This window comes from Lemur catta, chromosome 6 (assembly GCF_020740605.2).
Source record: "Lemur catta isolate mLemCat1 chromosome 6, mLemCat1.pri, whole genome shotgun sequence".
Classification (NCBI taxonomy): domain Eukaryota; kingdom Metazoa; phylum Chordata; class Mammalia; order Primates; family Lemuridae; genus Lemur; species Lemur catta.
The window spans coordinates 54041739-54069706 of NC_059133.1; the positions used below are offsets into that span (position 1 = coordinate 54041739).

General features: G+C 41.2%; 1 protein-coding gene across 4 annotated transcripts; it reads left to right on the top strand.

The window, feature by feature from the left end:
• Nucleotides 1-116: 116 nt before the first annotated feature.
• TESPA1 (thymocyte expressed, positive selection associated 1) lies at nucleotides 117-27752 on the top strand. Of its 4 annotated transcripts, XM_045553742.1 has the most exons (13): nucleotides 117-259; nucleotides 6068-6128; nucleotides 10245-10450; nucleotides 11347-11389; nucleotides 14391-14440; nucleotides 15047-15100; nucleotides 15852-15888; nucleotides 16156-16254; nucleotides 16888-17096; nucleotides 17600-18408; nucleotides 19592-19685; nucleotides 25460-25500; nucleotides 27060-27752. In XM_045553742.1, the coding sequence occupies exons 3-11, from the start codon at nucleotides 10288-10290 to the stop codon at nucleotides 19682-19684; spliced, it is 1557 nt and encodes a 518-aa protein (XP_045409698.1). In that variant the 5' UTR covers nucleotides 117-259; nucleotides 6068-6128; nucleotides 10245-10287; the 3' UTR covers nucleotide 19685; nucleotides 25460-25500; nucleotides 27060-27752. The 4 variants fall into 4 exon arrangements, with proteins under 4 accessions (XP_045409698.1, XP_045409694.1, XP_045409696.1 ...); XM_045553738.1 differs by lacking the exon at nucleotides 25460-25500 and having other exon boundaries at nucleotides 26984-27752; XM_045553740.1 differs by lacking the exon at nucleotides 25460-25500.
• The last annotated feature ends 216 nt before the right edge of the window (nucleotides 27753-27968 follow it).

The following is a 27968-nucleotide window of genomic DNA, read 5'->3' on the forward strand; positions in this document are numbered from 1 at the left end:
GTGACTGCAGATGCTTTGTTCTTAGTCAGCCTCCTGAGCAGGAGCAGAGGATGTGGCTGAGGTTGGAGGTGGGGACAGTGTCTGCGTGTGGATGTGTGCGTGTGTGTTCTCATTTCCGTTTCCCCTTTTGAGCAGGCAGTTGAATGAGGACAGAGAGAAAGGCGCAATCCACAACATGATCCTTTCTCGCTGCCCTCCCCTCTGTCTCCACACCTGGGAGGGCCTCCGCCCAGCCTTGAGAACTGCTTTGCCTCGACAGGTAAGTACGAATTTTACCCCAGTTTTAAGGCTCTACTGATTTAGGGTGACGCTAGGAGAGAGAAGGAAACCGGTCAGAGAAGAATCAGGCTGCCAAGTAAAGGCAAAAATCAGGAGAAAATCTCCCACCCTCCGGACTTCAACCTTAAAAACATACATCATTGCACCTATCGGAAGGAGGAGGCCCCTTTTGTTTCTTTGTTTTCTCTTCCCTAGTGCCAGAGAGGTAGGTAATCTTGCTAAGGTCGCAAAAGTCATCCTTTGATGATTTGAATAAATATTTAGGAATTTACCTTTGTCACCTGAGAAGTTTCTGTCTGTGTCTTGCTGAACTCATTGTTGCTGCAATTTCAATCTAATTATCACTTGGAAAAGTTCTCAAGGAAAAAGTTTCCCAGCTTCATCGCAAGTCCTCTTTTAGTGTCCATAGCTCCAACTGTTGGGAATACCTGGCCTAAATCAATTTTGCTTTCTGTGGGTATGACCTCTTTCTTCAAAAGCTGTAGAAGAAAGTTGTTGCCATAAACTGCAGTAAGATACATCGGGGTCAGCTATGAGGGAAGATTTACACAATTGAACGATGCCAGGCCAAATTAGCTGGGAGGCTCAAGCTAGATAATCACCTGTCAGGATTGGTTTACAGGTTTCACATCTCAGAGATGGGAAGATGGACATGTTGACCTCTCAGTGACCTACATCATACTGGGTGTATCTGTGCTCCTCCAGCACCCCTTGTCTCAGTGGTAGCCAGGCTGAGCGAGTCACCACCTACATGAGTTTTGGGGAGGGTGGAGGAGTAGAAAGATCCTCTACACTGGGGCTTTCCCGTAGCTCTGCTATGCTGCAGAGCTCACCAGTGGGTGGGGGAGAAGAGGTGGGTCCCCAGGGCAGAGCGAGGACAAGATAAGAGAGTTCCACAGAAGTGGTCTGACAATACTGTGAAGATTTAGAAGAGATACCCTGGGAAGTACTAGTGACTCTGTCTACCACAAATGGCTCTGAGTAGGAAGGGAAGGGGACTTTTTAGACAGTGCAGAGCAGTGCCTAGGATAGGAGCTTGGAGGTCGGAGGCTTTCACCTTGTGTGTCCAAGCTTCAGACTCAACAGTTGCTCAGCCTGAGTGGTTAGACATAAGATCTAGTGTGATTCTCTTGCAACATGAAGCATTAGTAGAAGAGGGGAAGCCAGGTGTATTGTCTATCTCTACTGAGAATATTATCAGAAATAACAAGCTGGAGATATAACAGAAGGATAGAAAGAGACCTAACACACACACGATTCTTATTCACATGCACCCCAGAGAGTTTAGAAACTATTTACAACCCTACTGATAACATGTTCTCATAACTCTTTTGGTCGTCTGAAAGTTAAGATGGAATCCTGTGATTAAGCCTTGTGTAGGGGCCATGGAAGCCTAATACGGGCATTTTCAGTTCAAGGTTTATGATTTGGATTCTAATAGAGAATGAAAAGGAAGTTTGATATCAGCCTATAACATGACTCACAAGGTTCACTCTGAGTTACAGTAAGGGAAAGAGATCAAACATTTATTTCCATTTGACAATTTTTCTGTTTTCTGCCTAAGGGGACAAGACCAAAGTGGGTGTTCCAGTACTGACAATACTCTGTGCCCTGCCACACCCACACCTAATCAGCATAGCTGAAGCACGGATTTTGGATTGAGAATAGAATTCAATCAAATGAGCAGAGGGAGGAGAAGAAGAATGTGTGTAGATATTGAGAATTAAAAGGGGGAAAGAATAAAAATGAGTACATGAGGGAAAGAGCCTCATTACCAATGAAATAGAACTGAAGGATTAAAGATATGAATTCATGGAGCTAACTCAATGGTCAAGAAATCTGCTTACTCTTCCTGTTATCTCTAGATGAAACCATCTGTAAACCAACCCAGATGAACTGCTGTTTCTCATTCTTAATGCCTTTCTTGTCCTTCCAAATGAAAACATTTGATGTCTTCCAGCATTGAGAACACAAGATTACTTTTTTCCAAATGCGCAACTTTAATGTTTCCTGCAGCTGTCCATGAAACTCATCCACATCATGAAAGTAGATGTAAAGAAGAAAGAGAAGGAGGGAAAAGGAAGCCTTAGACGGTCTTCTTTCAGTATTTATTCAGCTAAACATTTTTGTGAGAGGGAGGATATAGAAAAGGCAGGGAAAAGAAGTTCTACTGATTAATTGGCATTTTTCTTGCTATTATTTACCAAATAACATCCTCCCTTTTCCCTGAAATAGACAATAAAAGTTCTGGAAATGCTCCCTTAGATGACAGAAGTCTCGGAATGCTCAAACGTTATACCCAGGGTACTTTTTGTTCTGATGATCTTCCACACTGCAGTGACATGAAAGAGGGTTAGAAGCTAAGAAGACATTTCTAATCTATGAAGGAGGGTGAAAGCCTGTTGCAGGTTTCGGGTATGGAGAATGGGGGACAGTCCACCTGGCTTGAGGTGGAGTTTGTCCAGTCCGCAAACACAGAAATGTTAGTGGTTCTGGGATTTCCCACAGCCCTTTGCAGTGGTAGCAATGTGCATCTTGGCTGTGGATGCAGAAGTCTTGTGGGCCACATCATGGAAACCTCATTTCCTTTTTTTCTCCTCCCACGCTGGTTCTCACTCTCAGACCCAATTCTCAGGCATTGTTTGGGGCGTAGGTACAATACAGACAGAAAAGAAGAGAAGTCTATCTGATACATGTCCCTAGAAGGAAACCCAGAGCCCTGAAGACAAACCTGTGGCTGGGCCTTGGAAACCAAGAGCGGTAAGAGAAAGGCTGTACGATATAAAGGAAGAAAGCACACATCTGGGACTCAGAACTTGTGAGTTCAAGTCCCATTTACATCCACTAATATTCTTTGTGACCCCAGACAAGCCTCTTTCTCTCTCTCTCTCTGGTTTCCTCAACTACAAAGTGAGTGACCAATATTAGATGATCTCTCTGATCCCTTGGGGCATTAGGTAAGAATGAAGGACTTTCATTGCTTATTTTTCATCTCTGCTTAACAGCAACTTTCCTCTTTCACCATCTTCCTTCTTTCCTTATTCCTTAAAATGTTCCAACTCTAGTGAGCAGCTTAGATTGAGGGCAGATTAATAGTAATTATGCCTATCATGTATTAAGCACCTCCTTAATACACCAGGGACTTAATATACATTACCTGGCCATAACCCCCAATGACACAAGAAGTTTGGTTCATCATCTGTTTTGCATATGAAGAAACTCAGGTATAGAGGAGGTGAATATTAATAATTTTACCAAGGACATATACACAGTAAGTAGACATGACTGATTCCAAACAAGGCTTATTCTGATTCCAAGCCCCAAGCTCTTTCTACGATTTTTCCTTCTTATGAGTTTCAAAATAAAACTCTGGACTTTAAAGAAAAAGATGCATTGACCATCCTTACTGGACTCCTTAAAAATATTCCCATGGTGAAGTATCTGTAAGCAGAATTGATATTTGGCTTATGCTTATGAAAATATTAAAATATCTCTATAGTAAATTATAATAAAAATCCATTGTTCCAAGCCTTCTAAGTGCTTATCACCCATCCAACTCTCTCAGCTTTTCCCACAAGATTCCCCAGACTAGTCCCGAAAATTCAGTGCCACACCAGCCACGGGGCTGTGACTGGTGTCAGCTCTGATTGCTCTGTGCTGCCCCATAACCATGGTTAAATGTCCTGAATGCCACCACAGTCTGAGAGTAATGTGGAATCCCAGGCAGATTTTCCCCTCTCAACTAGAACCTAGTTGGGCCCTTGTGGGGAAAAAAAAAACCACTCTGAAGCCTAAGGAAGGCTAAACTGCTTCATAGTCACCTAGTTGGAGTCAAAAAAGAAAACCATGCTAGTAACACAAACAAAGCAATGCTCCCTTCACTAAGACTGTCACAAAACCAAGTATATATTATATAGGGCTTATGCTGCCTCTTTTCTAAACTAGACTATAAGATGGAGAGTTTAAAGAGCATATAAAATTGAGAATTACTAAACCTGTCTCTCTTTTCCTTTATCCCAAATTACATTTACTGCCGATACTTGGATGGCGATATTAGGCTATTTTCTTCTTCTCTTAGAACATCTATTCTCTTGCAGGGCTGCTACCTATGAGATTTCCTCTACATAAAAGGACCACATTTGCTAGCCAGGCCTCCTCTTCTCCCCTTCTTACAGCCTGTTTTGTAACCACAAAATGTTTTGCCACGATCCAGACCTCCATAAGATGGTACATAAGTTTCTACACTCCATGGGGGGCTGAGCAATCACTCTGGGGTTTTCCCTTGCCCCCTGTATGCTTGTTAATCAATTTGTATGCTTTCTCTCCAATTAAAAAAAAAACATGGAGTGAGACCAACTTGAGTTTAAATCTCAACACTACAAAGTCCTAAACATGTAAATTTGAACAAGTCATGTATCTCTCAGTGTCAAGAAACAATAATTAGCTCAAAAGTGGTTGTCATGATTAAGTGGAGTAGTTTACAGGAAGGTTTTATGGATAAATATGTTACTCTATACGTATCAGTTATTACGAGTACCTATTGCTCTGACTCGCCCATGTCAATGTGTAGTGAATGTCTGACTGCCTCCCTTAGAAAACAGAGACCAGAAGTAGGTGATGTTCTCAGTGTAGTAATAATGACATACGCTTAAAGATTTTCTGCTACCACTACAGCTACAGCTTCTGATGGTAATTTTTGTTGGAAGATACTCATTTCACAACTCTTAAGCAAGTCCCTAATCTTAAACCACTAGAGAAGATTTCTCTTATCTCGCCTGAATCCTATCTGCTGCAATTTCTGCTTTTAACTATGACATCCTCAGAACAAGAATTCTCTCCTACTCTACTTGGTTGTGGTCAGATTCCAAAACTCTTAACAGATTGTGGAGAAGGATTTAGCGAATGAACCTCCAGAGAAATGTAGGGAAAAACAAAGGATAAAGGGCTGGAAGTGGTGGCAGAGGGTGCAAATAAAGCTTTGGGGTGATTCAGGCAAGAAGCAATAGCACCAGTGTGGAGTTTTTGTTGGATTAGCAGAAAAATTAGAGAAAAAAAATATATGTAGGCTTCAGACTTCCATCCTCATAGGGGATAAATTAAGTTATATAATACAAACCAGTATCAAGAAAGATGGTGGTCAGATTACAGAAGGAACTTTTTACTAAGAAATGAATGAAAACTTGGAATGAAAAACTCTGGGAAAAAAATTTAATGATAGGACAATTTGATAATTTAAGCTTCATAAATTTAGTCAGACTGGGGTGACCCCTATGTTATATCAACAGAGGACTGGAGAAACTATGCCCCAAGCATTTTTCTCCTTCACTACAAGCTGTGCAAAATAGATTCATCAGGATCTAAGGCCACGAGGAAAGGCAGGAGCACCTGTCCTATGACATATACGAGTTGGGATAATAATTTTCCAGCACCAAGGTGATTCTTGCTCCTCTGCGGGTACAGCATTTGCTGAGCCGCTTCTTTTGAAAAGCCCAGTGCTATGTTCCGTGATGGGGTTTAGGGGACAAAGTACAAGGAGGGGTGCATAGTGGCAAGAGGGTAGCCGTTTACTCTCTTGTCGAATATGTGCAGGTGTGTGTGATCGTTAGCAGAGATGGGTCAGAGAAAGGAGATGACTTGAGTAGGCCTTTAAAGGGTAGATAGATAGAATTTGTGTAGGTGGAGAGGAAGGTGGACGAAACCGTAAGCTCAAGCAAAGAAGCAGAACATCTCAAGCAGTGCTGGGGCGAAGAGCAACACCTGACAGACTCCTCACTCGGTTCCTTCACAGCCCCCCTCGTCCAGGCTCACCACATTCCTGGATCAGTGAAAGCTGCAAGTCCAGGAACTCGGTAAGTCAGTGTTCGTTTGAAATGGAATTTGCTAAATGGGAAGTAACTCCAGAGACCACAGGACTATTTTCTAATTTCCATGGGGAAAACTATATAAATGCATTTTCTTTTACAGGTACTATTCCCATACATATTTCAAACGCAGCTAAAAGGTATAAAAATAAATTCATAAACATTGGCATTGAAGGTAAATTTATACGACATTGAGTCCCACCAATTCATTTTCTAGAAGATAAAAGTGATGAAGTGATGCCCAAATAAAAAACCTAACTGACTTGCCAAAAGTCAATTAATTGGACAAAAAGTTTAGAAGAATATCCAAGTCTCCTGATTTCTAGGCAGTATTCTTTTCACAGCATCAAACTCCATTGTGTTATAGGCCTATGTTTCTGTATAACTCATTCGAAGGAAATATCTCCATACCTTTCTCTCTATTGCAAGGAGCCCCAAGATCTACAAAGCTGCTATCTTGACATGTGTGTGCACCCATCCTTCAATTCTCTCTAACACACTCACTGCTGATGTACTTGTCTGATAATCATTTGCTGCTTCCTGCAGATTTCCACAAAAAATACCCAGTTTCTTATCTCCTGGCAGTACAGCTTCCTTCTGTTACCACTAACCAGACACTTCTGTTTCTCCCTGCCTGCTAATATTGCTGTGCTTATAGCATTCCCACGTAACAACCCATGAAAAGATCTCTACAACCCAAGTGTGGGAGAGGTTGGGGAAAATTAATTTCTTCAATTCCCCAGTCCCATTTCCAGTATGCCACAGTTGTCAAGATTGGCTTAGATCTACCTTATCTTTTCTCTCATACTTGAAATCATTGCTGCTTTTTTATTCTTTTTCTTTTTTCTTTTTTGGAGACAAGGTCTTGCACTGTCACCAAGGCTAGAGTGTAGTGGCATCATGAAAGCTCACTGCAACCTCAAATTCCTAGGTTCAAGCAATCCTTCCACCTCAGCCTCCTAAAATGCTAAGATTACAGGTGTGAGCCACTGCACTAAGCCCCATTGTTTTTCCACCTAAAGAAATTATTCCATTTTCACCCAAATTGCCCAGAAAGTGGCTGTCATTCTCAATGAACACTTAACTTGCCTAGCCTTTTTGTTGCCATAACTATAATAGCCATTTATTTGTAAGCCTTCTTTGGAACGCTTAAGCATTGAGGATTCTGTTTTTATAGCCATTTTCCTTCAGGTACTTACATCAAGTAAAACTCCTGCACATAAGGACACAGAGACAGACAGCTAATAGGAATAGTTAGGAAACTACTACTTCTGCGCTCAATTATAGGAACTCCTAGAGTAAAAACAAGTCATAGAATAACCCTCTCTCTTTTCTCCAATTTTCAGCCTAACACATTTTTACTTGCTTAGCAAGCACATATTATGTGCTGATTATTACAGTGTTGAGGCTGATCTCCCTGCATGCGTTGGTCTGCGATGGCTCTGTAAGGCACGGGGTTCCTGTTAGGAATAGTCGCCTACTAAACATTTCGTGTATTTAGACAATAAGCATTCGTTAAGGGATTACAATTGTTAGATTTTGTTTTAGGCATTAGAAACACAGCAGTGACATTCCACACAAAAATCTCTGTCCTCTTGGAGCCTATATTCTCATCTAACCTAAACAAGAAATTAGGTAAATAATTAAAATATAAAGTATGTCAGTGATAAGGACTAAGAAGAAAAAAGTCAAGCAGGGAAGAACGTCAGTGAAAGTGATCAAGGTAGGCTGCAGAAGCCAGGCCCGGATTCACAGAGGAAGTTGGTGAAGAGCTGGACTTTGCAGGTTAAGTGTGACAAAGACTGAAGGAGAGGAGGGGACGAGAGTGGGGAGAAGAGTATGAGAAAACATGAGGCTAAAAAGGAGGAAAGCACTTTCAGGGGCTGGAGAGGAAATTAGCCCACATGGCTGTGATATATTTTCAAAGTTGTGGGAGGAATATAAAATAGATTCATATCACAGAGGACATTGAAACCCTCTACTGGCACCTCAGTTAGTGAGATTCTGGCTCCCTGTGCTAGGCATTATGGGGACACAGCTCTATGGCACATCCAGAAGTTTGCAGTACTAGAAGCATCAAATTTAGGGCTGTAATGTCCTCATTGACAAACTGAGACCAGCAGAAGTGGTTGAATTTTCCAAGATTATACCATTAATAAGTGACAGAGTGAAGTGTGGGAACCAGATATTTTTCCCTCCCTCCCTCCCTCCTTCCCTCCCTCCCTTCCTCCCTTTCTTCCTTCCAGCCCTCCTGCCCTCCTGCCCTCCTGCCCTACTGCCCTACTGCCTTCCTTTTGAGTTCTCCTAACCACAAAAATACGCTCTTATGTTGTGAGTTGAAAATTCCTTGTGACTTAGGCAAGGCCCATTTCCTTCGGGAATTAAAGACAATAGGCAAGTCAGCCTTCAATATTTTCTTCTCTGGGCTGATTGGAACCAACCTATTAAATATTTTGGAGCACAGGACTAGGTAAACAAACTCTGATCAAGGCATTCTAGACACTTCTAAGTTCTTTCTAGTGGCAGCTCTGTCTCCTCTTTTATCACGTCACAACAGCTCTACCCGAAGGACAGCAAGTCACTCTGCTACCCCTCTTTGTGGCTTCTTTAGGACACAAGCTTAATTCAATGATTTAATTTCCCCTAAAAGAAACAAGCAGTGGACAAAGGGCCAAGTGCCAGGGTTAACAAGCAAAGTTTCATAGTGCTAACGGCTGTCTTGCCTGGGAGAAAAATATGTCTTGGACTGGGCTGCAGTAAGAGAGTTTATATCAGACAACAGTAAATATGTATTATTTTTCTGTGGATGTTTTGTCTGTTGCAAGCAGAGGCATCTAAAACAATTTTATTGCCCTAGGAATGCACTTTATGTTCAGGATGTTCTTTTTAAAAATAGCTATTTTAGTGCCTAAATTGTTGAATGACTCACTAATGGTTTTGTTTTTAAGTGTTAGAAGAACAAAAGTCTCTGGAAACTGGCACTCTTCTTATTTTTTTTTCTTTTTATTTCCTCTTATTATGACAGTTAAAAGTGTAGCTCTGAAGATGAAGGCTTTTATGGCAGCTCGAGGGAGTAGAGGGATAAGACAGTGAGAGACCTAGCGTCACTCCTACTCACTCAGCGCGGTGGGATGTGGGTGTGGCCAGCAGGGAAGGGGCAGCAGGGCAAAGTATGAGCAATGAACAGACATTAACCTCAAGCCTTTTTAAGCTCTATCTGGACAATTGAATGATTCTTCCCCTTGGTTCCTCTTTGAATATGTGCCTAGTATATGCCTAGTGCCACCATTATATACTTTTGGAAGCATACAGAGGTGTTGTTTAGATAGTATTAAATGGAATATAAATCTATAGGATCAGTAATTGTATTGATGAACTGAGTTATTAACTGATGTAGAAACACGAGTTGACAAATTGGAAAGTGATCATCTTGAAGGTGCTGGCTGCTAATTGCTTAAGGCAGTTTCCTTATTTTTATTTTTATCATTAGATTTTTTTTTCTGAGAAATTCTATGTAGATCCCTAATACATAAAACAGAAAACAAAGCAAATCAAGACAAAAACCAAACAGAACCTGAAATTACTGTAACTGAAGTGACATTCTGGCTGTGGGACCTTAGAAAAGCTGTTTAACCTTTGAGATCCTAAACTTTTTCATATACCTTGATGAGGATAAAATAAAGTGAATTTTATAAATTGTACATTTAAATACATTGTAGTTGTAATGGAAAATTCTGGGAGACAAAAATCTCTTAAGGATTAAGGAGAAATGTTTTCTAATATAGCATTTCAGCTGCCATGAGAAGTAGAGATTCTTTAAATCAGAAGGGCTTTCTCAATGTCCTTTAAATCATGTAATGTTTGAAGCTTTTGGACTTACTGATTTTAAAGACTTGCTGTGGTGTTTAGATTTTTCAGAGCATTTCCTTTTTAGGGGAGAAGACAGAGATGGGCTAGGCATCTCCTCCTAGCTCCTAAGTGGGCAGAGAGGTCAAGCTGCTTTGTGCAGAGACAAGAAGACTCGGTGGGGGATGAGGGGGCCCACCCTGAGTGGGTTTCTGAGCAGAGGATGAAAGAGAATCAATCATTTCTTTCAACTCTCAGAACAGCATTACTGCGGCAGGAGGCCCTGAGTCTGAGCTGGGCCATGGAGGCCTCTGTGCTAAGCCCCACGTCCTGGGAGAAACGGCGGGCCTGGCTCCGTCAGAGCCGCAACTGGCAGACCCAGGTCCTGGAAGAGGAGGCTGCAGCCGCCCTGCAGGATGTCACGGATCCTGAGCCTTCCAGCCTGGATGACGTTTTCCAAGAAGGTAAGAGACTGTTAGACATCAGACAGACGTCTTACGTTGTCTTGTAGAATGCGACGGCAGGCACAGGTCTGCGGAGTACAGAGTGTAGACAGTGGGGCCCTTGTTTGGGCTAGGCCCTCAGGGAGGCTCATTTTGACTGTTTTAAATGAGTTTAGGGGAAGAGGCAAAAGTAATACAAGACACGAATTATGTGAGAAAGGGACAGGCATAAGATTAAGAAAAAGAAAGGGGCATATTTTTGTGCCATCCTGAGAAGTTTCTGTAAGAACCCTAGACTAGGGACTCCCTATGAATGCTTGCGGTGTTTCTATGCTGTCTGTGTAACAAGACTGTCCTCAAGCTGGATGCCTGGGCTCTGGCCACAAGGCTGTCACTAGCAAGTTGCACGACCTTTGAGAGTCACTCATCTCTCCAAGACGCACTTGTCCAATGAAGCAGTAGGACCTTTCCCACACTCTTCTCAGAGCTTCTCTGAGGTTCAATAGGGACCACAGACATAGGAGGAAAACAAAAATTCTTATAGAAATAAAGCCATCCTTGCTTATTCGGTAGGTAACAAAAAGCACAAGCACAAGATTGGACGCTTTTTTTTCCCAAAGGAGAAAGATCACCCTATTCCCAAAACTTAGGGAAAAGAGAACAGGGGCCTGACATCTTGGAGACTTTCCAGGTTCCTGGGAGGAAGGGAGAAAAGAGGGAGAGAGAAAAGAAATATCCATTATTTTTTATATTGTATATGGGTGTATTCTTCTCATATCTTAAAGAAAAGTTTTATGGGGGAAGAAAGATTCATGGTGTAACTTATATAAGAATAAACTTGTAGAATGGCATCCGTTGCAGGGAGGAGGTCTGGTTTCCTTCAGTTCTCACAGTGATCTGGTGTCTGACTTTTCTAGGGAATCCGATCAATAAGATTGAAGACTGGCTGCAGGACTGTGGGTAAGTGCTGGGCAGGCAGTGGGATTGGGTGTGGCTGGTGGCTGGACATGCTAACAGGCACAGATCTAGGGGAACCAGGCTTGAATTAGAAGTGAGGTTGAGATGGTGTTGGCAGGGGCATTGAAGGTGTTTGGGGTGAGTTGATAGAGTCGTGCATCAAGTGCAACTCCAAGCTGAGGCTAAGTTAGACTAGAGGTCTGGGAATATATGCTGGATCTGGTCTGAATCTAAGAATGGATGGAAATCCACATCTACGGGGAATGGCTGGGCTCAGTTCCAGACCCCTATCTGCTGCTTTCCCATTTAGACTGGAGTGTTACATTGTGTAACAAAAGAAGAGGAGTTAGAAACTTCATCATTCTCACTGAAGTGCAATTCATCACTGTGTTGTTTGTTTCTACTGCAGAATGCAGGAGGGGCTCAGGGCTTACCACAGTCATTCAAAGTAATAGAGAACTGGAGCAGCACTTCAGGGCAGGGCATCATCTCTTTCCTCAGAAACACTTTAAATTATGAGACTCCACAGCACCAGCCTATACCGTTTGGTGCTCAGTCCACCCAGACACAAATGGAAGGCTTCAGTGAGCTATTTAAGCCTAATTATTTGTGTGACAATGAATACTCAGAATGTATCACTCCTGCCTGCTCCTTATTTTCCTTCTAAGAATGCCTCAAGCTTTATATAGTCTTTAATCTAAACTCGTGTATTAACTGACATAAATAAACCCATTCTAGGCCAGGCATGGTGGCTCACGCCTGTAATCCTAGCACTCTGGGAGGCCGAGGCAGGTGGATCGTTTGAGCTCAGGAGTTCGAGACCAGCCTGGGCAAGAGAGAGACCCCGTCTCTACTGAAAATGGAAAGAAATTATATGGACAACTGAAAATATATATAGAAAAAATTAGCCGGGCATGGTGGCGCATGCCTGTAGTCCCAGCTACTGGGGAGGCTGGGGCACAAGGATCCCTTGAGCCCAGGAGTTTGAGGTTGCTGTGAGCTAAGCTGATGCCACGGCATTCTAGCCCAGGCAACAGAGCGAGACTCTGTCTCAAAAAAAAAATTAATTAATTAATATAAATTGTATTTAAGTATAAAATATACTTACTGAAAAATAAATGAGTATTAAATACATCTGCTTCCAAGAGTAACCAATACCTTGACTTGCAGCATCATAATGAAGTTTGGGATTCCTCTGAACTTTATATAAACAGAATCATACAATATGGAGTGTTTTATGTGCATTTCTTTTGCTTAGTATTATGTTTGTGATGTTCATCCATGTCTTTGCATGCAGCAGGTCATTCTTTTTTTTATTGTCATGTAGTATTAAATTGTACAATTATCATACAATTTTTCCATTCTATAATAAATGGAGATCTAGGGTTGGGCTTCTCTATCTGGATTATCATAACTAGCATTTCTTTTAGGGAACATATACAGGCATTTGCATTAGGTACAACCTAGAAGTGGAATAGTATGTTTTAATAGTACTTCTAGTAACAGTAGGCCTTCATAGTTGCATTACTGTGTAGCTACAACACAAGCATTAAATGTAATAGTAAATCCCAATATTCTAGTAGTTGCCTATATTAGTTATCATAGTATTTTTATCAGTAATAATAAATATTAATTTCTATTAACATTTTAAAATATATAAACATGTTCATAGTATTATAACGTATTTTGTATGATTATATATTAGGTACAGAAGTATATATTTGTAGTTCTAGTTGTATTATCAGAGTTTCCCATTCTTAATTAGCTTGGGTATCATTTCACATTTTATAATAAACCTTAGTGTACCATTTTTTTTCATTAGGACATATAAAAATTTAGATTTTGGGAAACAAGGTTGATGTTTTCATCATTGAAAGGAAGGCACCAGCAAAAGATATCTATATATGTGATCATTTATTTTGTAAAATTTAGGCACAATTTTATCTACAGATGTTCAATTAATAAGCCTACTCCCATTGCTAAACATTTCATGAAGTGATATTCCAGTAGCCTGAGAATTATCTGAATCACTGGAGACAGATAAAGGAGAAGGCTCCTTTAGGACCAGCACCAACGGATGCAATTCAATTTCCTTGCTAACTCACTTTACCAACCCTTCTCCCCTACAGCCTTCACTTGAGATTACATTTAGAGCATCATGTACAATTTCCATTTAAAAACTTTTAGGAGAGTCATCACTACAAAATTCACAACACATCACTGCTCAAGGTGGACTTAGATAATGATAGTATCTAGGGATCCAAATCCCTGTACATTGTATTTGAGAACTAAGAGCCACAGTGAGCCAGGACTGGAATGAAGATGTCCTGGTCCCAGTTCAAAGCTTTTTCGCAGAATACTTCACTCACCTGTTTTGGCCAGAGAAAATTTATTCTTTGTTTATAAAACTGAGTTGTCTCTCACTGCCATTTATGCTGATTTCCGTTTGTTCTTCTGGTGGAGATGGTAAATGTTTGATAAGACCAAATCTCAAATTTTAAAAATATCTCTAACCAGAATGCAATTTCTGCTGTTTCCTGAAAGACATGATATTTAGGAAGAACATGGTGCAGAGAGAAGAAAGGGGATGTGGGTAGATAAGGTGACCTCCTAAAAATTTTAAGAAAACCTAGATGTTTAGAAATTATGGCACCCACACCCCTGTTTCTATAAATGTATTTCCCCAGTTTTGCTTCTATACTGTTTCTTTTCTGTTTTACCTAAAGACCAAAGAATCATTGTTAAGCTGACTTTATTTAGATGATGTGACCAGGACACCAGTAGCATGATCTGAAGTATGGTACATTCCAGTCCCGCTCCCCTGACTACCTCTATGAATTTGTCAGTGAAGTAACCACTCTCTCTTAGTTTTCTCCAATATGTAAGCAAATTAAATACTACTGACTCCCACTGGAAAATAATATGAACATGTGGGAGATATCTGATGAAAAGCCCGTTGGAAAATGTAGTGACTTCAATCTATAAGATTGTCTTGGGGTTTTAGATACTCTGAAGAAGGACTTTCTGAGGAATCAGGACAGTCGATCTACAATGGTGAGTATAGGCTCTGTTCTTCTGTTGTTCTTCTACCTGGAGAATGATACAGGTGTGTGTGAGTGTGTGTGTGTGTGTGTGTGTGTGTGTGTGTGTGTGTGTAAGTGTTTATGCATGTGCACGTCCATATGCATAAGAGTGTTTTTAAACTGTCTGCAGAACACCCTTTAGTGGTCACAAGGCTACCCAGAAAATCCAGAAGAAAAGTGCTGGCTCAGAGCCTACAGATATTCTAAGCTTATCATCTGCTAGTGGTTGCTCGGCTATTATAGCAACCACTGCTATGGGAACAGAACTTTAAAAAATGTCTCTGTTTATGTGTGTGTATTTGTGTGTGTGAGTACACACTCCCATGGGTTTACTATTTGGCAGAGGATTGTATACATGGCTATGTGACATGAGGACAGGTTAGCTATAGGTGAGTGTGATATATGTGTGATTCCTAAAACATAAATGTGATTTCAGAGGCAGTATATGTATAGCTGGGGGTAGTTTTGGCAAACATGGATGTCTAGTATGATTGTGTGGTTGTTCAGGGGCATGTGGAGATGTTCGTGTGTATTTTCCAGTCTGATTTTCTGTGACCTTCGCCTGCTTATTTGACAGAGTGCTCCAGCCACGGGACCAGCTTTGAAGATGACTTGACCCTCGGAGCAGAGGGTGAGTGGCACAGTTCTCTGAGACTGGGCTGAGGGAAGAAGATATACATTTGACAAATGAAGGCTAGGATGGAAGAGGAAAACTTCAGAAAGAAACAGCCCATCCCTGGGATCTTATCTATAGGAAAACAGCAGTCTCATTATGATCTAATGTAAAACACAGAAAGCATCAGATGCCCAGAAACACTTTCTCAACAACCTATGGCAACTTCCACTGATCCACCACTGGAATTTTCCTTTAGCCCCTGGGAAGGTGGTAACATATAAAATTACCATAACATTTGTTACCCAGACACATTTGAGACTGTTTCTGTATAGAAAGCCCAAAGAAGTCTGAGTACTGGGCATAAGAAAGAGACTACACTGCAGGAGGATAAGGGCTTCCATGAAGGGTGCAGGCACAGCAACCTACCAGTGTCTCCTGGGCCTGTAAAGGCTGTGGTGTGGCAGGAGCACAGGCCTGAAGGGCTGGATGGCTCTACCCTCCTCGGGACAGAGGGGCTCTTGCCTAGACACCAGTCATGTGCCAAAAGTTCAGAGGCACAAGGCCAGTTGTTCTCTGCCATATCTGTCCCTATTCCAGGGCTATACTTGGTAATCTTGAGACCCCATTTAAGAGCAGAATTCATGGAGTTCAACTACCCTATGGCAGTTGGAAATGGAGGAGGCTGTATTTTAAGTTCAGAGGAGCAACTCCAGTGATTTTCATTTTCTCTTCTAACTTGTTCTTTGTCTTTCTACTCCTTGTCCAGCCACACTGCTGGCCGCCAATGGCAAACTCTTCTCCAGGTAAGTGTTAGGTTCAGCCAGGATGAATGATGTCTCCTTCCAGAGTGCAGTGGGGTAGGTTTCAGAGTCAATGAGAGTAAAAACAAAAAGCTAAAGATTCACAATAGAGAGTGAGATTTTCCAACCAGCAATGAGGGCATAGACTGTGTTTCCTCTGTAGGTGGTTCAAAGGTACCAGCAGAGGGTGAATATGCCCAGCAGGGACGCCTTGAAGCCAGGGTGCAGACTGGATAATGATTTGTATGACATCCGCTTTGATCTCTATAGGAGTTTCCTCGAGACAGGCAGGCCTTGCCAGCTACTGGATCTCGGCTGTAGTTTGGCTTCCAGCAGCATGACTGGGGGAACCAACAAGACTAGTTCGAGGTAGGTACTCATTTCGGCAGGGTGGCAGGGTGAGGAAGATGAGAGGCAATGGAAAATGGAACCGATAGTCCACTGACGCAGGGAACGGAACAGCTAGTGTACCTCTCGAAACCAGCTTTTGAATGTACGTATTGACTAATTTTTACCTTCAGGGTGAGAATAAAAATGTTTACCTTCAGGATTCCATGTTCCTTCCACACTTACTGCTTAGTTGTCCCACTCAAGCACAAGTCGGTCGGCAAGTTGCAAAGCACCTGGCAAAAGGCAGATATACCACAGCAAATGCAAGTGGAAACTGAGTAGTTAATAACACAACCGCAGAATTTCTTTGCATTTATACTGCTTTTCACTTTTCAAAACCCTTTCATATTTACTTCAATTTTTATTTATCTACAATAAGTAGTTCAAAGTACTGTGCTACAATTTTATTTCGGTTTTTATAACTAGGGCTATAATTCCCATGTTTCAGACAGAGCATTTAAGTTCAGAGAAGTGAGAGCTTTTTTCAAAAGCTTTTCACAGTGCAAGGTAGAGAAATGGCCAGAAAGGAATTTTGATCTCTTGACAGTTTTAGTTCTGTATTAACATATGTCTCAACATTGTCACCTGTTTATGGAAACTCACTCTTTTCAGCATCTCAGAGATTCTGGACAAGGTGCAAGAAGATGCAGAAGATGTCCTCTTCAGTCTGGGCTTTGGCCAAGAGGACCACAAAGACACTTCTCGGATCCCTGCCCGATTCTTCACCACCCCCTCTCAGGCCAAGGGCATTGACTTCCAGCTCTTCCTGAAGGCTCAGGTGCGGAGGATCGAGATGGAGGACCCCTGCCTCATGCTGGCCAGTGAGTGTTACCACAAACACCTGCTCTATTTCTCTGGCGCGTCACAGCAGGGTTCAGTGGCTCCACATCCCACTTTCTCTCACTTAGCGTCACTTGACCCTTTGTCTCTTGTGTCTATTTCCTCTTCTGTTGTCTTCAGTGACGATGGAGAATGCTGAAGTCGCTTCTTTCTCTTAAAGAAACAATCTTCAGGGGACCTCAGACCTAGTGCTTCCTTCAGGTCTTCTCCCCTTTAGCTGAGTCAAAACAGAACAATGTCTTTAAATCTTATTACTGTTTTTTATTTCCAAGTTGAAATACCTACTTGGGATGGGGAGTCAAGAAGTCAAGAAAGTCAAGAAAGGGGTCCCTGGGTGTCAAAAATCTAAATGGGAGAAATACTAGTAGGGAAATTGTCAGCTTCTCTCTGAATGTTGAGCTTTGGGGAGGCTTTTGAAGGGAGAAATCTAAAAGGCAATTTGCTAATGAGCCCCAGACTCACCATCTTCAACCCTTGTACCCAGGCAGGTTTAAGCAGGTACAGACACTGGCTGTTACTGCTGATGCCTTCTTCTGTCTCTACTCCTATGTGTCTAAGACACCTGTCCAAAAGTTCACACCATCCCACATGTTATGGAATTACAACCCAACTGATGTGCCATCCATCAGGATTCTGGCCCCAGAGCCTGAACCCCACTCTCCCAGAGAGCGTCTCCGGAAAGCCATCTCCAAGATGTGCCTGTATACATGTCCCCGAGGTCGGCTATCACCACCCTACAACACTCCCAAAAGGAACAGTTTGGACCAAGTGGTGTGGGAAGTAATGGACAAAGTGAGAGGTGAGAAGCTCATCCTCCAGGAAGACTCTGATTTGGGGCAAGGCCAACAGGAAGATCCTATGCCCCCTTTAAGGGGTACAAATCTGCCCACTTCTTCCTGTCCCTGTGTCCTCTGCTCTAAAGAGGAAACACAGCAGGGGATGTCCACAGTGCTACCATCATCACAAACTCTGAATTCTAACTCCAAGATACCCCATTACATACGTTCTCTGCCCAGAGCAGATCCACAGTGGAGCGTAGACTCTGCACAGGTAAGAAGAGAGCTGTGGAGTCTACAGGCCACCAATAAGGAAGCCCATTCAGCCAAGGATGAGACTTTCTGGAAAAGAAAGAGCAGAGCAAGAAAGAGCCTGTTTCAGAAGAATCCCATGGGCAGGAAGGTTAAGTCATTGGACCTGTCCATCATCCAGCAGAAGTGGAAGCAGAGCATAGACAGACCAGAGCTGCATCAATCTTTAACCCAGCAGCTGCAAGACACTTTTGACTTGGAGGAGGTGAGTGGGTTAGAAGTGATGGAAAAGCTGGCAGAGAAAAGCTATAGATTCTCACCCAGATGGTGAAGAGTTAGGACCACTGGGCAAAGGAAATCCAGGCTCCCTGTCCTCACCAGATACATCACTTTTTGAAATAAATTCAGAAACTTTTGGTAGTAGATTACTATAGAGGCACAAAGAGAAATGGTCCTAGTTCCTTAAAAGCAGTCAAGTTTTCAGAGCTGCTTTTGTACTGCTTACCTGATCTGATCTCCATTGAAGGTTCTCATTAAGCACATCCGCCCTTACTATTTGCAGGGGTCCTCAAAAGATTACAAATGGAAGTCAGTTTTACACAAAGCTAAATGCCGTTAAATAAAATGTTTTCTCCAGCCCTTGACAAATATGTAATCATAAAGACCTAGAAGGGCAGGGTCCATCTAGAATTCTCAGACACTTAGGATTTCTGTGGTAGAACATGGCAGTGTGGGCAGAGGCACTCCCCAGCTCTGGGCAAGAATCTATAGCTTTTCTCTGTCCCCTTCTCTTCCCATGCCCAGATCTGTCCTATGCCATAAGGGATCTTGCACAGCCATGTGTGGGCACCCCAGCCTGCATATCCAAATGCCACAAGCTCCAACCCACACAGGCAGCCATCCATTGGTCACCATTCAGGCCCAGGGCTGCATACACTAGTGGAGAGCTCAGCCCTCAGCAGAACAGACATCAGGCAAAACCAATGCAAGTCCCTGCAACAGGCTTGGGGCCATTTGACCAGCAGATTTTGTGATTCTGAGTAATAGGGCATACTCTAGAGGCGACATTAAAGGGCCCAGGTGGGCACATCCTCTGAATCCACCAACTCTTTACTGTGTGGACCCTCTAAAACTCAGGACTCCTCTTGCCTGGGTCTATGGAAGGTACTGCTGTCGAGTGTTGGGATCTCTCGAAAAAGCTTCCTAATCCCTGCCACAAGGAGATGTGATTATTTGCAATATCATTGGCATGTGTGTCACCTGTCATGGAATGTGGAGCTGCATGTCGGCTTCTGCCTTTCTCGCTATTGGGTCCCTGACACAACTGAAGAGGCCAGGTCTCCCAAGTACACTCACCCTCCTTCCCCTGCAGCTATCTGCCACCATGCATCTTTCCTTGCCCACTGCCCCACTGGCCCTGACTGAGTTCTGTGGGATCTTGTTTACAGGTGCAAAGCAACAGTGAAGAGGAGCAGAGCCTCTGGCCCAGCAGACCCAGACATCCCCACTGCTACCAGACATTTGCTGGCCAAGATTCATGAAGTAAGTGGGCCCGTCTCTCAGACAGTGGTTCTTAAACCTGGGTGCACAATATAATTACCTGGGGAGATTTTTTAAAAAAAATATCCATGATAAAGTGTCCCATATCCTATGATTCTGATTTATTTGGTATGGCATGGTAACCAGTGACTGATTTTTTTAAGCTCCCCAGGTGATTCTATTATGGCTGGGAAATACTTCTCTAGACCAATGGTGCTCTGACATGCATCACAATTACTTGGAGGGCTTGTTAAAATAAAATGACTCCCAGAGTTTCCAATCAAGTAGGTCTGAATAGGGCCCAAGAATCTGCATTTCTTACAAGTTCTCAGGTGATGTTGATGCTGCCAGTCTGGTGCTCACAGTCTGAGAACTGCTGTTATAGGAGAAATTCTGCAGAACCCTAATATTCAAAGTGTAGTCTAGACCAGCAGCATTAGCATCACCTGGATTTTGTTAGAAATGCAGACTCTCAGAGGAGGGAGGCAAGATGACTGACTAGAGACACTGGTCACCAGATTGTCTCAGAAAGAGACAAGTTTTGGTTGAAGAAAAACATAGCTCAGGTGTAACTCTGAGGGAAAAGTGCCAAAAACATGTATACAGTGTGGCTGTCACATTGAAAATGACTGAGCGAGTTGAGCAACGAATCTGCATCAAATTGTGCTTTAAGCTTGAACATTGCTCTCCAGAAACCATTCGGATGATTCAGAAGGCTTTGGGGGATGATGCAATGAGTGCAGCACAAATAAAAGAGTGGCACAAATGCATCAAAGGTGGTCAAGAATCCGTTGAAAGTGATCCATGTTCTGGAAGGCCTGCAGCAAGCAGAACACCTGAGAATGCTGAATGTGTATGGGTTAGGTTAAGAGTTGCTGTGTGGTGTGTAAAATCCCAAGGTGCCTACTTTGCCTTCAAAGTATCTTTGTCCTATGTACAATGTTTCTTTTATCTTCTTCAACAAATGTCTTTATTTTTCGTATTATATGGCTAGATACTTTGCAGACAGACCTCGTATATTCACATATACTTGTATATGAACTATACATTTACATAAAGTTTCAACACCTTATAGGGAGTATGTAAAGGTAATGTAACATATTAAAACAACAATAATGATGTTGCTGGTGCTACTGAATTTTAGTAAAGGTAATCGTGAGCATTAAATGTTTTAAAAAAGCAATCCTGTGAGCTTTTTAAAAATAACTATTTCCTGGAATCCACCCAATAGGATTAAATACAAATTTCAGAGGTCAAGACCTGACATTGGTGTTTGTTCTTGTTTTAAAGCTTTCCTTATGTATTAGTTACCTAATTGCAGCATAACAACCACCCAAAATGTAGTAGCTCAAAGGAATTATTTATTGTTTCTCATTGTTTTCTGGGTTGACTAGTAGGATCTGTTGCTTGACTCAGCTGTGTTCATGTATGCCGCTGCATTTGCTGGTGGCTGGTTAGAAAGGTCAAAAGTAGGCGCTCACCCAACATGTCTGGGATCTTGGAGCTGAAAGTCATCTGGGTTCTCTCTCCACGGGACATGTCATTCTTTAATATCCAGTCTTTCTTACATGGAAATTTAGCAGAAACCAAAGTTTCAATGCCTCTTTTTAAGGATATACTGGAAATTGCACAACCTTCCCTCTGCTACACAGTATTGGTCAAAGCAAGTCACAGAGCCAACCTAGATTCAAAGGGAAGGAAAACTGACTCTCCTTTTTTATGAGATGGCAAAAAGTCACATTGTAAAAAGTCATGTGGGGTGGAAGGGCTACTGTAGCCATCTTTACAGTCTCTCACAGACAATGACTCTGGTTCCACTGTGAGGATTAAGAACAACCAGTTTAATTAAAGGGCTTTATTCTTCACCTTTTTAAAGACTTAATGAAAATAAGCTCTCATTCTAAAGCTCATTCAAACTCAGCCATGGAATTCAAAATTTGAAAAGAAAATTCACTTCTAGACTCATCAAATTCAAATAGAAAAGGTAAGGCATATACTTCACAGCTAGGTTTCCTTGCCAAGATTTGAATTTACTCTAAAATGCAAAGTTTTGCATAAGTTTTATTTGTCCAGCAGATGTCAGCCTTGCACAAGAAAATATCAAGATGTCCGAAGCACAGGCTATGTGCAGGCTCTATATGGTTATACCTTTCTAGGCAATCTATGCAATGCCCAGAACACCAGTTTTTCTCACAAACTGGTCCCAACTTTTACCAAAGGTTAGTATTTAAAAATATTAGAATTGAATTGCTAGGGAAAAAGTATTGTTAGGAGTCACACATTTCAGGTACGTACCTAGATTCCATTTTCTGCCACTGGTGGCATTGCAATAGGAGAGATTATGGTCAGAAATGCTGAATTTTATTGGTTCTAAAGCACATATTTTGCCACATTTTTACATGTCTTAAAATTGGTGATGTCAACCAGTTTAGTTGTCCTTTTTTTTTTTTTTTTTGCCTCCTTAAGTGGAATGTAAAATAATTAAAAATAATTATGAGTCTTACAAAAGATGGTTTACCAAATTCAATAAAATACCATAACTTTAGGAATTAAATACACACAGTCTCTCAGGTAAATCAGGAAAAGATTTTGTAGATCTTTGTAGATACAAAAAGATTTGTATTCTTCTATTACCTTGAAGAATAGATCTCTTCTTCACTGACAGAGTCTTTAGCTAAGGCAAGGGATCACAGTGATTAATTCTTTACAAAGGTCTATGCATTTGTTTAATCATCTTTTCACAAAGCTATAAACCAACTCCTCTTTCAACCCACTTGTCTCAACCCACTCCTGTGTCATCCTTTAAGAGATCACAAGAAGGGGACATAGCTATGAAAACAGCTCAGTACTGCCAATATTAAAGCCTGTGTGATAAATACAGAAGGGGGAAATTCTTTTTTTTTTTCTTTTTTCTTTTTCCATTTTTTTTTATTTTAGCATATTATGGGAGTACAAATATTTAGGTTACATATATTGCCTTTGCCCCACCCAAGTCAGAGCTTCAAGCATGTCCATCTCCCAGACAGTGCACATTGCACCCATTAGGTGTGAATATAGCCATCCCCGCCTCCCCCTCCCATCTGCCTGACACCTGATAAATGTTACTACTATATGTACACATAAGTGTTGGTCAGTTAATACCAATTTGATGGTGAGTACATGTGGTGCTTGTTTTTCCATTCTTGTGATACTTCACTTAGTAGAAAGGGCTCCAGCTCTATCCAGGATAATACAAGAGGTGCTAGATCACTATTGATTTTGTGGCTTAGTAGAACTCCATGGTATACATATACCACATTTTATTAATCCACTCATGTATTGATGGGCACTTGGGTTGTTTCCACCTCTTTGCGATTGTGAATTGTGCGCTATAAACATTCTAGTGCAGATGTCTTTTTTATAGATTGTCTTTTGTTCCTTTGGGTAGATGCCCAGTAATGGGATTGCTGGATCAAATGGTAGTTCTACCTATAGCTCTTTGAGGTATTTCCATATTACTTTCCACAGAGGTTGTACTAGTTTGCGGTCCCAGCAGCAGTGTAGGAGTGTTTCTATCTCTCCACATCCACACCAAAATTTATTGTTTTGGGACTTTTTGATAAAGGCCATTATTTCTGGAATTTTTCATTTACTATTTTTAGACCATGGGTGATCACAGGTAACTGAAACAGTGACAAGCAAAACCACAGATAAGGAAGCACTACTGTGTCTTCTCTTCCTCAGCCTCCCTGTTATCTGTATTGTCTTGTTATTTTGGCTGTGGGAGGCAGAAAGACAAGCTAAGCTATCTGCATTGCATAATGCCCATTTTCTGACTGGTAGTTCAAATGGATCACCGAGACTATTTCCAAGGTTGTCAAGCCACACAACTTCAGGTATCAACACTCACATAGAAATGTAAGTATTGCTTCTGGAGATGTGCAGAGCAAAGGCACTGGCTCCATCCACACGACCTTACACAGCCCTCCTGGTACAAAGACCTGCTAGCCGTTATACTATACAGCACTTTCAGAGATATTACCTCATATGTCGTATAATCATATAGAGGGATAAATCCATTTTATACTCAAAAAGACTCAGAGAAGGAAAATAATTTAACAGGATCATGCAACTAGTTAGTGAGCATCAGAGCCAGGACTAGAACCCAGGTCTCCTGATTTCCACGTCAATTCTCTTTCCATCAGAGCACACAGCCCCAGTTGAGCAGAAGTTCAGGCTGACACTGTGGATTGGAGCAAACCTCACTACCTACACTTGAATCTGACCTTCATTAACTGGGTGCCCTGGCTCTTTGAGCTAAGTAGCAATGCCCCACTACCTTTGTCACCACTGGATTTTGCTTGCCTTCTTATAAACTCACCAGCAAAAGGAGTGTTATATGGATTAAGCAGGAATGTTCACAGGAGACTTTGAGCTCATAGTTTAGTGTAAGAAGTTACAGGGAAATCAACAATTACTTTTTATCAAATGCCATGGAGACACAGAAATTAATTTCCCAGATGATGACATTATTATTTTTTTTTTTTTTTTGTAAAAAAAGATATATGTTGGCAAGGATACGGAGAAGACGAGTCTGGGCAGATGAGTAAAGGTTGAATGGAGGAAGGGTGGTTGGGGAAGTAGAAAAAGAAGCAGGATATTCATATTCTAGGCAGAGAGAAATGAAATATCATAATATCTTCAGAAACTATGCTTGTGCCTAGTGGGAGAAAAAGGATAGTAGAAAGATCAAATGTGAGAATAAGAAAGATAGATAGAAATGAGATTATAAAGTAAAATCTTTTATGTTATGTCAAGTGTTTTGATTTAGTCTAAAAAGATAGGAAGCCATTGAAAAAATTACGAAGAAAGTGTTATGATTAGAATTGTCTTTTAGAAAGATCATTCTGGCAGAGGTATGACAGATAGGTTGAGTAGGGGGCCAGTGAAGTAAGGAAAATAGGAATTTACCACAGAAATCCAAGGAGAAATGGAGAAATGTCATGGTCAGAAATAAGGTGAGAGCACTGGGAATGGAGGGGAGGAAAAGTGGGATTTTGAGATATTTAGGAGGTAAAATGGTTAAGCCTAGGACCAATTAGACTTGTGTTTGGGGAAGTAAAAAGGGATGAGGAAAAGAAACATAGGGCAACGTCCAGGTTTTTTCTTGGGCAACTAAGTGGATATTAATGTCTTTTTATTAAAAATGAAGTACAGGAGGAGTAACAAGTTGGAAAGCAAATATTTAAAGTATAATTTTCAAAAAGGCAAGATAATGACTCTCACGCAAACATAAGATAAACATGTTCAAAGGTTTTATTTAACTCATTAATTAATAAAGGTACCAGCAATATGTTTAAACTGGTCCAAAGAGTATTTGAGAAGCTGGTTTATATACATAGACAACTTAATAGATTGCCAAGTTAGACACAAAACTGGTTAATATTCAATGACGCCATAAACTGTATCTCTGGGATTATTGGTTCCACTGGACAAAAATTATTTGCATCATTACTCAACATAAACCTGTAAGGTAAGCTCTGCCCCTGCAGAGTTGTAAAATTGCCCTGTAAATAGAAAGTCAAGACTAACACTGTACTGAAAGAATATCTCCTTATCTCGTTTGCCTATTTTCAAGTTTAGAACAACTTGATGAGTTCAGATTTGGACATGGTTAAGTTTGAGTTACTTATGAAATACTAAAATAAAGAAGTTCGTGTCTTAGTCTGTATTCTATTGCTATAACAGAATACCATTGACTGGGTAATTTATTTAAAAAATAAATTTATTTCTTACAGTTCTGAAGGCTGGCAAGTCCAAGGTTGAGAAACCGCAACTGGTGAGGGTTTTCTTACTGCATCGTAACATGACAGAGGACATCACATGGCGAGAGAGCAAGAACATGCCATTTCAGATCTCTCTTCTCTTTTTTTTATAAAGCTATCAGTCCCCTCATGGGGCCCACCCTGATGATCTTATCTAATCCTAATTACCTCTCTAAGGCCCTACCTTTTAATACTGTCACAATGGCAATTAAACTTTAACAGGAGGTTTGGAGCAGGCACTAAAACCATAGCACTCCATAAGTCAGCTGGATATATAATAAGAAGAGAGATTTCTGGAGTTCAAGGCTTACTTATAATAGGTGAAAACATGAGAACAGGTAGTTCACCCAGAGAAGATATGCAGAATCAGAAACAGGTCAACAAGAAACCCTTAGAAACATTAATATTTAAGGATTGATCAAGGAGAAGATATCCGTAAAGGAGCAGCTATATTGATTGGAAAAAGAAAGTTGTAAATAAAAGCCAAGTGACGTTTGTCTCAAGAAAGAAGGTGTAGTCTTCAGTAACATATGCCATAAAATATCCAGTTGGAAGGAGAATGCAAAGATATCATTGTATTTGCAACTAGATAATGATTACTAATCTTGATAAGAGTATTTTTATTTGTGTGATGGGGCTTTAAAATATTAGTACAAAAAGTGAATAGAAAATGATGAAAAGAAGGTAGATAAAGGGATGAAGACACTCTAGGGAGTGTTTTCCCACCTGCCCTCCCCCAGGATGGGGAAAGTTTACATATACAGTCAATATTTCCTGAAGGGAAAGAATCAGTAGAATGGGAGAGGCCATGGTTCGAAAGGGAAGGGTGTGGGGTCACTGGAGAACTAGGATGAGTTGAGATACAAAGCACTTTTTGAGGATGCAGCCATAAAGTAGTGTTACAGATCTTTGAGATTAGAAGAAAGGAAAAATGATAGGCGTGAATATGGTTATATTGGTCATCTGGAGAGGAAGTCAAGGAAATTTCTGCCTATAGGATTCTCTCTTTTTCCTGTGGGAATCATCACTAAAAAGTGTGAGGCAGGAGAGCACAGGAAAGATTTGAGAATCCCATTATGGAGACAGGACAAGAGAAACATTTATTAATAGAAATATGATATCTGAATATGTGAATAATGTTAGGCTCAGTTCAAGGTGAGGAACATGAATTGATGGGGGTTTGGCGATATTCTCCAACAGTGCTCAGCAATTCATGCAAAAGAACATAAAAGATTAAAAATAAAAGTATAGATATATATTTTTATAAGTGTAAAAGAATATACCTTTAAGTATAAAAGCATACTTTTATATGCATTAAAGAATAAGAGATGAACCCTTCCAGGAATCTCAACTCTGCTGCTGCTGCTAATAGCTTTAAATATTACTTACAGCAGTGAGAAGCATTTCCACAGGTGGAGTACATGAGCTCCTACCAATCTCAGTACCCAAAGTTGTTTCAAAAGTGTATGATGTGTTTCTCTTCCATTGCCATTGCAGGCTTTGGCACCACAACAGCACACGCTCTGACAGCAGCAGCTTCCTCGAAGAGCCTAATTCCCACCTCTTCTTGCAGGAAGTTGCACTGCCTTCAACATCCAGCCCCTGCTCCTTGGCCTTCCAAACCCCTGAACTCAGTAGGAGAAAGGCAACGTGGTGCATGGGAAAGAAGCCCAGACTGAGAGACCTGGAGTCCACATCTTGAAGCTGTCACAAGCTGCATACATGGAGAAAGGCCTTAGGCACGTCACTACATTTCTTGCACATTGTTTTTTCTCTACAATATGAGTATTAGAGTATATGAAATGGACAGTAGTAAACTGAACAAAGACTTAATTTTCTCCCAAGCTTTGACATTGCTGAGAGGAGGATCTAAGGATGATCAAGTTTAGGGAACAAGGTTTGCCACTGGAATGCTCTCAAAGGGCACACACAAGCTAAGACAGGAAGAAGAAATCTCACCTTCTGTCTCAAAAACTATGATGTAACCTGCAGCGGGATTCCCTCCAAAACTCCCTCCATCCCTATGTGTTCCTAACTGAATTCCAGAAAATCATCCATGACACCAGAGTCCTAGTTTTTTCCTTGAGGCCTCATGTGAGGCGATCTACCGGGAACCCTTAAATCCAGCTTCTCTCTCAACCCAGAATTTTATACCTTCATAGGAAAAGAGATGAGTAGATTCAGGGTCCCTCCTCTTGGCCATTGCAAAAAATATATGATATTTCTGCTGGCAGAAAACAATACAAATAAAAATATTTTTTTTAAATCAAGTCATGTTCTGAAAGGTAATTAACAATGATAATCTGCTTTGTAGGGAAAATGTTTTGTCAACAAACAGGGCTTGAGCACATACAGTGTGCTCTGTTAGTCAGTACATGGGTACAGAGCACCTTGGACATATTCCTCTCCCAACAAAATTTTAGTAGAATGGGAGAGGTAAGAGATACACATTTTCAGAAGTGTATTACTCCATTGCCTAATA

Coding starts and splice junctions, on each gene's coding strand:
- TESPA1 (XM_045553742.1), top strand. CDS start 10,288: ATGGAGGCCTCTGTGCTAAGCCCCACGTCCTGGGAGAAACGGCGGGCC. Junction 15,101..15,851: donor CTTGACCCTCGGAGCAGAGG/GTGAGTGGCACA, acceptor CTCCTTGTCCAG/CCACACTGCTGGCCGCCAAT. Junction 15,889..16,155: donor AATGGCAAACTCTTCTCCAG/GTAAGTGTTAGG, acceptor TGATCTCTATAG/GAGTTTCCTCGAGACAGGCA.